Here is a 12692-nt window from a genome sequence, read left to right as displayed (position 1 = left end):
AGAGTATTCAGACCTCACATTGTGTGGACATGTATACTTCTCAATCACATAATGTTCTATTGGAGTTTTTATAGCATTGTGTGACAGTTACCAACTGCTTGATGACACATGCCGTGGGTGTAACCAAAATGGAAAACTAAAAAGGAGTTGTAGAGTTTGCAAAATTAGATATAAATCACCCAAAATGGTATACAGTAGCATTAAACTATTTCAGGTTGGGGTTTTAAAACTAACAGAATTACATCATAAAAAATGGCATAGTTGACATAATGACTTGAGAAATATGAATGGAATATTTTGAATTGGGTCAATAGTTGCGGTATTGGTTTCCGTGTTAACATAGTCAGTGTTGTATTTCTAATAACTGTGAAGAGTGTTAAAAAAGTCATGGCCTCAATCTCGCAACTTTGACTGCTGTTCAGATTATTGGTAAAAAACTAACTAACAAGACAGTTCACGCTGCAGATATTCTTTGATTAATAGGCTTCTGTGTGTGTTCTGAGACTTGTTTTGTTGAGAGGACTACAGATCCGTAAATGATAGTGAGAGAACAAGGGTCGGCAGAATAGGTCAGTCTGCTCTCAAAGTGACTCATTAGTACAAGGATCACTGTCGGGAAGCCAAGTGGGCCTGCTGGTCCAGACCCTGCCTTGAGGGTAAAGGTTATAACGAAAGCTGCAGTCTACACTGTAGTATAGATTTTTTCTTTTTATTGATATTGTGGTATCAACACTTTCACAATAATAATTCTAAATTCATCTTATCCTTATTTTCTCCTCTTCTATTTCTAATGCAAATAGGTTACTAATTAGAAATAATTAAGTTTCTGTGTGTTAGTGCTTGTGCTTTATTTCCCTGGTATAGTAACATAAGCTGTTTTCAGACATGAAGTCAGGAGAGTGTTCGCACATTTGCGTCCAGACTTTTTCAGGGGTGGCTTTCACATATGAAATGCCGTAGTCAATTCTCTGGTCAGACGCGTTGACAACAACACAGAAATCTCTAGAGTGTTCAGGTGTGGGGTGGGGCGAAATGCAGGGGGCAGGACGTAACATGTAAATTCCGCTGTGGATATCATGTGTCATTGTTTACAGCCCATCGACACCAGGGAAGGCCCTTATCACCAAAAGCTCTGGAATCTCGTAATCTTTACATGTTGACTTCTTCTACAGTGTCTCCTACATGTGTCACGTGTTAGAAACGTCATCAACATGCCCACTCACTTGTGGTAAATCCTTCTGTGTTCTCCCATCGACTCATTGGGACATTTATTAGGGGGGTGGCAGTGGAAACTCCAGAGAATGTTTGGATCAACTGACATCATCAGACATTTGCTTACTCGTATGCAGCCCGTCCGGATAATCAGGAGATTATCTGGAGTTCAGTGCATGCCTGACAGCAGCTATAGAGAGTTAGAGCATGGATTTAAAAAGAGTGGCTTTTATAACTACTTTATAGTTTAGGTAGGTGACAGATAAAACCGAAGAACATAGAAAGGTTACCTGTGGAGTTTTTTGACCTGTAGTCGTGCCACGAAGCTGTTTTCCTATGACCTGTCCCAGTTTTGTTTAGCGCACAGGGCATGCAAACAGTCCTGTCAGTGATTCACCAATTTAGTCCAGTTGTGAAGGTCTGAGGTGAAATGCAGCTGGTCCCAACTTCCCATTTAAAATGTCTGTTATGTGTACACAGATGATACCAGGAGTGGCTGTTTAATGAATTTATGCTTCACCTAGATTTGACCCCTTATCATGTTTTATGCTGAGTCCAATGTTGACCAGTGTCTTCTCACAACACCAGCATGTCCTTTCACAGATCATTTGAACACTACAGCCTAACTCAGCCATGTATCACTGCTCAGTTCATTTGTATGTACATCTTCAATGTGTGCAATAGCTCTGTGAGTCTCCTCTCTTTACCAGTGTTTGCTGCTTGATACAGCAGAAGAGAGGTGTGAGTACATCCCTAATGAGCGAACAACATGAGGGTTAATGAGGCTGGATTGCTAATTAGCGTCTTCATCATCAATGGCAGGATGTCCTTCCTCACCGTCACGTAACTCTGCTCCGGGGACACAAGAACAACACAGAGAACATCACTGACAGTGTGTACATATGCACTCTTATGGATAGCCAAGTAGATGTTTCCCAGCGCTATTAGTATTTTCCATTTCCATCGTATGTAATTGGGAAATAGAAACCGCTTTCAAACCCTCACACACAAACATGCACATACTTCCCCACCTTATCACTAATCCTAACTGCTGTTGGCAAATACTGCTAGGTCCTTTTGAGTTTTGCATATTACAATGAAAACCATTTCAAACTGACGAGCAAGTAGAATGGCTTCATTGTGTTGCTGCTGACCGAAGGCTGGGGACAGAGGTGGCTGGCTGACTGCCTGGCTGGGTTGCGCTCACTTGTGACCCATGTGACAGTGAGTGGACAAGTTGAGTCTGTATATGAGTGAGCCAGCTTGGCCTCATGCCACCTCTGTTGACTGGACAAAGCACATGGATGGCAGTGCCAAATGTCAACAAGACATTATCATTATTCTATTTTCACTAGTTGAGGAGTTCACATATGTCCAAAAAGAAGCTATAAATCTCTGTGTGTGTGCGTGCGCGTGCAGTGAAAGTACAGCTTAAGAGTGAATTCCTTTCCATCATAAGTACAGTGATCTGCTTTACACCAGGTAGTACATAGCAGCCATAGATTTTATGCACCTACATTCTGAGATCTCTGAGTCCGAATGCTCACCCATGATCAACTTTGTAAAGTTGCATTACTTGGGTTAAGCTAATGTTTTTCAGTTTTCTGATAACCTTATAACTGCCCTTTTCACTGAAATGCAATGGCAAATCTAGGATCTTTTTTTAAATCAGGGGCCATAATGGGGCCACAATTTACACAGAGAGGCCAGTTAGATGACAACATCAATGCATAATTCCTCATTCAGTAAGGTGCACATTTAAGTCATTCCTTGTTTACTGTTAGCTCTTTAATTTTGAGCAAAGCCCCACATCATTGAATATATTTTGAAAATTGTTCTTTGTTCAAGCAAATGTTGTCCTTCAAAAAAGCTTTGAAACAAATTGTCATATTTATTGACAGAAAGTGAGACAGTGACTTGTTCATTTAAAAAAGACTATTGACAGGACATTGGTACTTAATTCAGATTTCAACTGGGGGAAGTTCCCCTCTGGCCCTCTCCTTGGATCCACCCCTGCTGAAAGGAGAAACTAGCGTTGTGGTATCAAGCTATGAAGCTGTTGGATTAGTGACACTCATTTGTATGTAGAATAAACTCAGAGTGTACTTGCAAATTGTTGGTTGAGCTTTAGGTTGTACCATCTACTCTTATCAGCCAATTTGCCTGGTTGCTGTATTTTTTTATTGTCACCCAACAATCTGCAACATTATGCAATGTTCATTCCAATCTCAGTTAATCTCTTTTGCCTCTGGACATCCACCCTTGAAGCCTGTGTTGCAATATAGTGTAGCGTCCCCACTTCACAGACGACACAGAACTTCTTCTCTTATTTGTAACTTTATTAAAGTCAACACGAACATGTCACACTTCTTATTCCTAACTCTGACACTCCTAACATCAACACTCGTCTCCTTCACTCCCCTTCCTCATTCACCCCTGACCCGCCAACAAACCAGCCACTGAGAGCCTGTCATCCCACACAACCCCACAGCCATTGGTCTAGAACTGTCACATGCCCCACCCCGACCTGTTCACTGACCCTCAGGACATCTCAGTACTTATTTAACACAGTGTACTTAGCTGAACATAAGTCATAACAACCACATAGCAGTCAAACAGAACATAAACTTAACTACCAGTCTGTTACAATAGTTTTATATATAGGCCACACAGTACAATAAAGTGGTAAAAAGTATTGATATATTGAGTCAGGTGTCGGATGCTTGTTGGCAAAGGTTTAGAATTGGACTCATAGTCACAAGACAAGACTGTTTTATCTGATTTAAATATTATCTGCTACAGATGCAGTGTTCACATTAGCAGTGTAAAGCCCTGTCCAAATGTCAGCGATGTCAGGTATGTGGTTTGTTTTCACAAGGAAGCTGCATTTTTCATACACCTTGTTAGGCTTAAATCTTTTTTTTTTTAAGATTACCTACCTTTGTCTTTGAATGCAGGCTCTTTAATTATGCTAAATATTTTCAAGTTTCAGCAGGTGGTGAGTGTGATTGGGGGTTCAGTGGGTGTGTGTTTGTCAGTATCTATGGTGATTTAAGATGCCTGATTATTGTTGAAATGAAGTCTGATGCAACCAAACTGGTTGAGCGATACAACACTGCATTTATAAACACCCACACAATCACATATGCAAATGTTTATGGAAATATACACTGCTCAAAAGTATTAAGGGAACATTTTAATTACAGGCTAATCCAACTTGCGTGAATTTCATCACGCCAACACATAATGTAACTCAGTAGTGTGTATGGAGCTGGACTACCTGTGCAACCTGTTAGGGTTGCATGTACCGCCTCATGCTACCAGTATTGACAAGGACACTAGCAGAACACAAAACTAGAAAATAATCAGTCAGAAAGGATAAGGAGAGAGCAATTGTCTATAGCCACCACATGCAAAACCGTTCCCTTTTTGGGGGTTGTCTTGCTTTTGCCCCAATTGGGAAAGTCCAAATTGTTACTGTGCTCCTTTTTTTTCTGTGCGGGATGTTGCAGACAACGTTAAGCTTCTTCTAAGAGACATGGTTTTGCTTAGGAGCTTCATGGGGAAGGTATAGAGGTGTATACTGTCTATGAGATCCCAGTTCCCCTGAGTGTAGGTGCTCCGACCAGCCGGTGGGATTTGCACATGAAGTGGAAAGAGATATGCCCTCTTCTTGGTTTCCCAACAGGGAATGCTACCACATTTGTTTGTTTTTTGAATCGTTCTTGCACTTCATGCTCGAGTTGGAAATGGGGATTTTGACAGACTGTCAGTCTTGTATTGTAAGTAAATGTTGTTTTTTATAAGCCACCAAATACTTAGAAAAGCAATATATCTCTGTACATTCTTTCAATATTACAAATTAGTGAATAGATTCACAGCTTCTCCTATACAAACAGCAGGTCTCATTATAAGGTACGATCTAGGAGATTAGTTATTTTACCAAAAAAAGTAACGTGATCAAATTACTTTCTTAGCAAACAGCCACAAAAGTAAACTTAATTAAAAGTAGTTATTTTTGCATGACAAAAAAATATAGCCAGACATCTACTTACTAAAGCTTTCTATAAAATCGTATGGTCCAAAAATGTTGCATGCTGGATCGTTGCCTGTTGTGTAGTTTTTAAGTCACATTTTAGCACTTTAGAAAAAATTATATATCGAATTTTTGCTTATTGTTCAAATTTAGATAAAGACGATGTTTTTTTCTTGCATGTGCAACAGCATTTGTGGTATCTTCAACTAATCATGTCACACCATGAAGAACAAACAGCCTCACTCATTGTCTCTCCCAGACATACTTTGATGTATTGTCCATTAATAGCTTTATCTATGACATAACAATGTAAAACAAAAAGCCCAATATAATTCCTCTCTATATCTTCATGAGATGACATCTTCAGACTTTCAAAACCAAGAGACATTCATTCAATGATGAAGCAGCAAATCTGTACATTGAGAAACTAGAACCATATCTGACATTTGGCATTTTTACTTGTCGAGTCAATGATTGATTATCAAAATAGTAGCCAATTATTTTTCTGCTAATTGAATTACTTAACGGACTTATAGTATCACAATTAATTCAGTGTCACACCTTGTCCTTTTTTACAGACTGCGACTCAGTGGGAGTACTGCAATGACCAGTCGGCATCTTGGCCATGCAGAGAGCGTTAATTCCACAGACAAACAGCCACCTGCTGTGGCCCCCAAGCTCCATGTACAGCGATCGCTGTCAAAGGACAACATCACAATCCACTTCTCAGCTTTTGGGAAGGAGGAGGAGGAGGAGGAGGAAGAAGAGCTGTACAGTACATCTGTGTCCACTACCTCAACCGTGCAGGATGCCTCAAATATCGTGACAGCCGTAGAAGCCAGTGAGGAGATGTTTGAAGGGGGGCCGATGGACTCGGCAGCCGAGGTTGCTGTCATTCCTGAAACATCCAGACTTTCTCCCGTGTCGAGACATCACAATGTCAGTTCTCCCACACGACCTCCGTCAAGGTCTATTGCTGAGCAGAAAGGCTTATTTTCCAGCTCCTCCCCCACTAAATCTTTGAGCTTTCCCTCAAGTGAAAAACCTTTTCTCAGTTTGGTGAAGTCTCTTTCCTCGGAAGTCCCTGAGACTCGTGAAAGAGTCTCTTCTGTTCCTGCTGCAACAGTGAGGCACAGGCATCTCATGAAGACTCTCGTCAAGTCTTTATCTTCAGATACATCCCAGGACTCCTCCTCCTCTTCCACATCCTACCGTCTTCCAGAATCCCTGCAACTTTTCAAGCAATTCACACAGTCCCGGATGCCGTCTGCTACCATGTCGTCAGCTGGTGACTCTAAAACTGCCCCTTCCTCTCCTTTGACCTCAACCGATAACCGCAGCTTCTTCAAAGTCTCAGATGTCGAGGCACGAATTGAAGACACTAAGCGTCGTCTCTCTGAAGTCATCTCAGAACCGCTCCAGCTGCTGAGTAAGATCATCGATGAAAAGAGCAGCAGCTTAGTTAGCGGCAGCATTTACCGGCCAAAGGCCCTCTCTGTCAGTGCCTCAGAACTCTCCAACATTACTTCTATCAATGGTCACCTGGAGAGTAACAACAATAACTGCATCAAGGAGGAAGAAGGAGGCTGGGAGGATGAGAGCTCCAACAGTGGGGCCTCTGGTCCACTTGAAGCCCTGGTTCCCTCCACTGTTGACAGTAAGAGCCCCAACACACCATCTTTACTTTCTATTTCATTGGAAACGTGTTCTATGTCTGCTCTTGCTAAACAGGAGGATGAGGACTTTTGCATCCTGCACAGTGAGGACTTTGAAACTTGTACTGACACAGAAGGAGATGGAGGTGATAGAACTGATGATACTGGAACTGGAAGTCAAACCAAAGTGCTACTAAGTGGTAGTACTGAACCGTGCAGTGAAGATGAATCTGAAAGTATTGTTCCAGTACCTAGTGTTCCTCACTATACTCTCATCGCCCTCACTGTACTGGTCTATGGGTACTTTGTGTTACCTCTGCCCACCTACATTGGAGGAATGCTACTTGGGGTTGGGCTTGGATTTCTTTTAGCCATCGGTGTTGTGTGGCTAACGGGACCAAAACCTTCTGGTGGTTTTAGAAATTCCAGACACCATGGGAAGCTTTGGAATCTGATCAGGTTGGAAATTAAGGAACCAGAAATCTACAAGGTCAGTTAACCTTTCCTCTGTTTTTAGTTTATTTCAGATTTGGATTTATTCTGTCCTGCACCAGTAGCCTTTAGCCCCTTAGAAATCTGTCTGGTTGATTACTTCTTTGAATTTCTAAAGTGTTGATATGTCAGGTCACCTGTTTAAAATAATATAGGAAACGAGTGCGGGAGATCTGTTATGCACGCTATTTTTCAATGTATGACTAATTTGTTGTAATTCAGATTTGTTATTTTGTAACTCAATAGACCTTTTAGTGCATAAAAACATTACAGACCAAAGCTAAGAAAACCCCCAAAAGCATAAAATATTTTTTGGGGGTTTTCTTTTTTTTTAATGCATTATCACTTGGAGCCCACCCTGGCTCTCACTTGGGGAGACCAGTCTATCACAGACCTATACATGTAGAGAGGACCATTCACACTGACTTTCACACATGCAAGTTTAAGTTCACAGTACTTGACACTGCATCACCATACCATCCTGTGATTATTATTTTTTTTTAATATATATATATATATATATATATATATATATATATATATATATATATATATATATATATATATATATATATATATATGTGTATGTGTATATGTGTGTGTAAAACTGTGAAAATACATTGTATGTGTTTATCATGCACAGTAGGTTAATCTTATGTCATTTGAGGCACTGTATCTGTGGGATGTCGTCAATAAAGACGTGCAATTTAAGAGGCACATTTCCACAGTTTTCACACTGAAGTGACAAAGTGGCTGATAAGTTAGATGTGCGTCCTTAATATAGCCAGATGAATTGAAAGCTCGCTCACAGAAAGCGAATGACAACAAACTGTTTATGAGGTAACTTGAAAAGATGGTGGATACAAGATACTCTCTCATCAGTGTGAGGTTCATAGAGGGAGACAAGTAACCTTTACCGTCAATGTAGAAACATGTCGTATGTGTGACAACACACTGTGATTAGATATTTACAGTGTCCTCATTTGCCAGGCACAGTGTTGGATTGCTTTCATCTTTCATGTTTGTAGTTGTTCAAAAGTCCCCCTCTCTCAAAGGGCACAATACATAAGAGCTGAATTTTTATAGAGAGAGGATCAATCAATATGTGGAAGCTTACTGTGACAGTTTCAGACATCAATCCTTGAAATGTAATCCAAAAAATGTAAATTCATTATGTCTTCCTTGCAGGGCTGGATGAATGAGATAGCAAACTACGACCCAGAGACGTACCACGCCACACTGACCCACTCTGTCTTTGTCCGGTTGGAGGGCTCCATCATTCGTCTGTCTAAGCCCAACCACAACATCGCCCGCCGTGCTGCACACAATGAGCCAAAACCCGATGTCAACTACATCAGTCAGAAGATCTATGACATTACCAACAGCAAGGTATGCTGTCGCCCTACTGTTTTTTCTGTGACTTGTTAATATAAATAGAATTATATACTGTACATCTGTAAAGCTTTGAGATCTTTACTGACATGTGTCCCTTATCTCTTAGTCACTTGTTAGTGTTGGATGTCAACGGTAATTGAGCTGATACACGTTTTAATGATTCTGAACACCATTTCTGAACAAGTCAATATGCACTTTTACATTACATTTCATTTAGCTGCCGCTTTTATCCAAAGCGACTTACAATAAGTATATTGCTTCATTATTTCATTAATATTGTAAATGCCATTCACCTAACAGTGTAAACTTTAGCTGATGGAACGGTTCGTGAAAAACCTCAGTAAAAAGATTGGAAAACAAATATGATATACTTTTTACCCCTCAGGTATACCTAATGCCTCTGAGCCTGGCCAGGAAGCGTGTGTGGAACAAAAAATACCCTATCTGTATCCAGCTTGGCAAACAGGATGACTTCATGTCAAAGGCCGAGGGGTGGGATGCCGATGAGGGCACGAGCATAAGGGACAGAGGAGAGGGCAGTGGAGGACCACAGGAGCGAGGATCCCCATCTTCATCCAGTAGAGACCTGACCCTTTATCTGTTTGCAAGGACTGGAAGGGAGAAGGAGGAGTGGTTCCAGCGGTTCCTCTCAGCTTCCAAGCTCAAGGCAGACTTGAAGAAATCTTCCAGTGTTGCAGGGAGTAAAAGTGGTGAGAAAGCAGAAGTTTGTGTCCACAAACCCTCTACAATTGTCAAAATGTCTTTTTTCTAAGGATAGAAAAGTGGCACCACCAAACTAAAGCTTAGGAATTTTAAAATAGCAAAAAGTGAGAATGGAGCATCTGATCTCACATCTTTCTGACGTTTTCTGTGGCTCACAGGTCAGAGCTCTCACAGCCGCAGCAGCAGCCGCAGCAGTCTGGACGAGGTTCTTATTTCTCAAATAAGGCCAAAGGACTCCTCGGTCCCCACAACAGCAGCAGGTAGTGCCAAAACCAAGCCGCTGTTGGACTACAGTGTCTATATGGCCAGTTTACTGCCAGAACAGGTGACAGTCAGCCCTACAACTGCCAGCCCTGCTGTACTGAGTCCTCAGAGCAGCCCTGGAGCTGACAAGAAGGTAGCACTTTCTCATCCCCCATTTACACTATTTACAATTTTTTTTTTCTATCATTTTGCAGTTTTAGGCTTCATCCATACTTCTACATTTTCATTTGGAAATGCTGCTTGCCCCGTTTGTTTGAAAACTCAGGGGAAAGCGCAACATGGATAATTAATTAAAAGCCTTGCTGACCCTGTTAACAGCTGTTGTGCATTACATTTTTTTTAAATTACAATGATACAGCTCCTTACATGCATAGGAAACAACCTATTATTTGAGCAATCTGTCATGTGCTTTTCAGGTACGTTAGTATGGATGGGCTAAAACTGATGTAGCACTAAAATGCTTGTGTGGGCAGAGATCATTTAACTTGAAAGCGCAGTTTTCAGGGTGTCCTATAGCTCACCTGGTAGAGCTGCTGCCCCATCGACGCTATGCCTCACCCGTAGCGGCCAGGGTTTGTATGCAACCCGCAGCCCTGTGCTGCATGTCTTCCCCGAAAACGTAGTAGTATGGATGTAGCCTTGATATCACTGTGTTACAAGTTGTGTATTTAAAAACAAGGGATACTGAGAGTGAAAGGGGTATAATTATTGTATTGTAGTGGGTTTAAATGTCGGCACAGACCCTCTGATGTTTTGTCATTTTGCGTGCTGTGTCTTTAGCTTCAGAACAGCACTTCAGCTCAGGTGCAGCCCAGAGGGGAGGAGGAGGCTGTTGCCTGGGTGAATGCGGCTCTTGGTCGGGTCTTCTGGGACTTTCTGAACGAACCTTACTGGGCTGAACTTGTCTCCAAGAAGATTCAGATGAAGCTCAGCAAGATACGGGTGAGTGGAGAAAGGACCATATCAAACCCTCCCGTTTAGAACAGAGTTGAAATTTTCAGTGGAAAGTAGAGAAGACGTAGAGATGTAGTTATGTTCACTTTCCTGCTGACAACACAGAGAATACATACACACACACACACACACACACACACACACACACACACACACACACACACACACACACACACACACACACACACACACACACCATAAGCCCTCCAAATGTCAGTGTATATCTTTATCTGTGTAGCTCTTTAAAGGCCCCAGCAGCTCTTCACTGGGTTTAGCAGCAGAGGGAAAGAAAGACCTCATCCTTGGTTTCTATCCCTTTATCCCATTGTTTCTGTCTGATCTGGTACCTCAGGCCTGCCTTTCTTTCTTCATCTTGTAATTTGCTTCGGTCACTGTGACTTTTCACAGTATACCGTGTCAATAGCTGCAATATTGTAGTCTTAGTACAATAGTCCACCAAGAACTGAGGCACAGACAGTTGATTATAAAGCATTGTTGAAGGCAGAGTGTAGCATCCATGTATTGGAATTGTTTTAGTATATTGGTTATGTCATCATTCTGCAGATTAATTATTTATGTGCAGTGTGTTCAGCTGAGTTTTATGCTTGTCTCTTTTTCCAGCTACCTTACTTCATGAACGAGCTAACCCTGACAGAACTGGACATGGGCTCAACCACTCCCAAAATCCTTGGGGCATCCAAGCCTTCAATTGACTACAGAGGCAAGAGAGAAATCGATTCCAAACAGCAACACATTTATACAGCCAGACACTTGCACACAACGGGTGCCATAAAAAGATACCTTGCATGTCTGGCTTACAGCTCGACCTTAGGAGCTTTATATGCTATTTTCTGGAAAGTCTCCATTTCCTGTGCAGTATATGCTGAGTTAAAGAGCGTACCTCAGTGTTTCAGCTCAACAACCCCACACCAGTCAGTTAGCCATGTCGAAATAAGAGATAACAAAGATAAACAATGCTAATAATCTATAATCAGTTTGGGTATATGAAGTATTACAGTATCAGCTTTTACAAGATATCAGTGAGTCAAGGTCATGAGCTTGCACCCTGGACCCCTAAGTCAGTGTGTTACCTAAACTGCATGTATGCTATCAGATGCACACACACACCCACACACTTCAAAAAAGATTAGCTAGAAATACAGGCATTAAAAAAAATTCCACGTTGGTGCCAGAATTTCTACAAACACACACAAACTTATGCAGCAACTTCAAATAGCCTCCTCCAGCTAAAAAAAACTTTTTTCTATTTACTTATTCAAGAAATCTGTCTGTCTTTATGTGGAACACTCATCTCAAGAGTCGTTCATCATGTTGGCTTCACACTTGACAAGTGTATTGTGACGGAACCAAGGAAGTGCCGAATTTGGTGTTGATCTGGTGGTGAGATGTTCATTAATAATAAACTTTGTAGCAGCGGTGGCTGGGACTCATCAGCGTAAGTGACGACGTCAATCAGGACAACAGCATGTTCACAACAGCGGGCGCGTTCATGACATCAGCAACAACTAGTGATTCTCCAGTTAAGGGTTCTGAGTGGAGCTTCACAGAAGTTTAGAGAACAAGTGAACAGCTCTTTGTGCAGCAGCAGATTTACGGTTCTGTGTCCTGACTCCTGCGGGAAGTCAATTGCTCAATTACATCAGGTCACTTTTACAGTTTCCGACATAAACTGCAGAATCACCACAGGTCAAGCAAACAGCCCATTCCAAACAGGCTGTTTTACAATGGAAACTGCTCCAGTTTACACAAATTCGTATAAACCTGTGATAAATACCCTTTTCCTGGTTCACCCTATATACGTTTCTAGAGCAGGGTCCATCGTTATATGCTACTCTAATGTTGCACACTCATACAGTCTAGCTGTGCTTTGTAGTATAGTTTTATATTTTGTCATTGTGAGTACAGTGAAAACAGGACTAAACCTCTTGTAAGCAAGAATA

At 41.4% G+C, this 12692-nt stretch overlaps 1 protein-coding gene across 3 annotated transcripts in view; it reads left to right on the top strand.

Moving 5' to 3' along the window:
• The window catches only part of LOC117760701 (testis-expressed protein 2-like), a 33739-nt gene that overhangs the window by 12753 nt on the left and 8294 nt on the right, over nucleotides 1-12692 (top strand). For 2 of the 3 annotated variants that reach the window (XM_034583943.1, XM_034583958.1), the window contains exons 3-8: nucleotides 5832-7393; nucleotides 8584-8784; nucleotides 9176-9500; nucleotides 9672-9910; nucleotides 10558-10719; nucleotides 11353-11452. In XM_034583943.1, coding sequence (XP_034439834.1) covers nucleotides 5852-7393; nucleotides 8584-8784; nucleotides 9176-9500; nucleotides 9672-9910; nucleotides 10558-10719; nucleotides 11353-11452 — 2569 coding nt within the window. In that variant the 5' untranslated portion in view covers nucleotides 5832-5851. Of the gene's footprint in view, nucleotides 1-5826; nucleotides 7394-8583; nucleotides 8785-9175; nucleotides 9501-9671; nucleotides 9911-10557; nucleotides 10720-11352; nucleotides 11453-12692 lie in introns of all 3 variants that reach the window. The other variant, XM_034583950.1, reaches the window with a different exon arrangement.

The sequence above is a fragment of the Hippoglossus hippoglossus genome, chromosome 1 (assembly GCF_009819705.1).
Source record: "Hippoglossus hippoglossus isolate fHipHip1 chromosome 1, fHipHip1.pri, whole genome shotgun sequence".
Classification (NCBI taxonomy): domain Eukaryota; kingdom Metazoa; phylum Chordata; class Actinopteri; order Pleuronectiformes; family Pleuronectidae; genus Hippoglossus; species Hippoglossus hippoglossus.
This window is presented reverse-complemented; position numbering and strand designations above follow the sequence as displayed.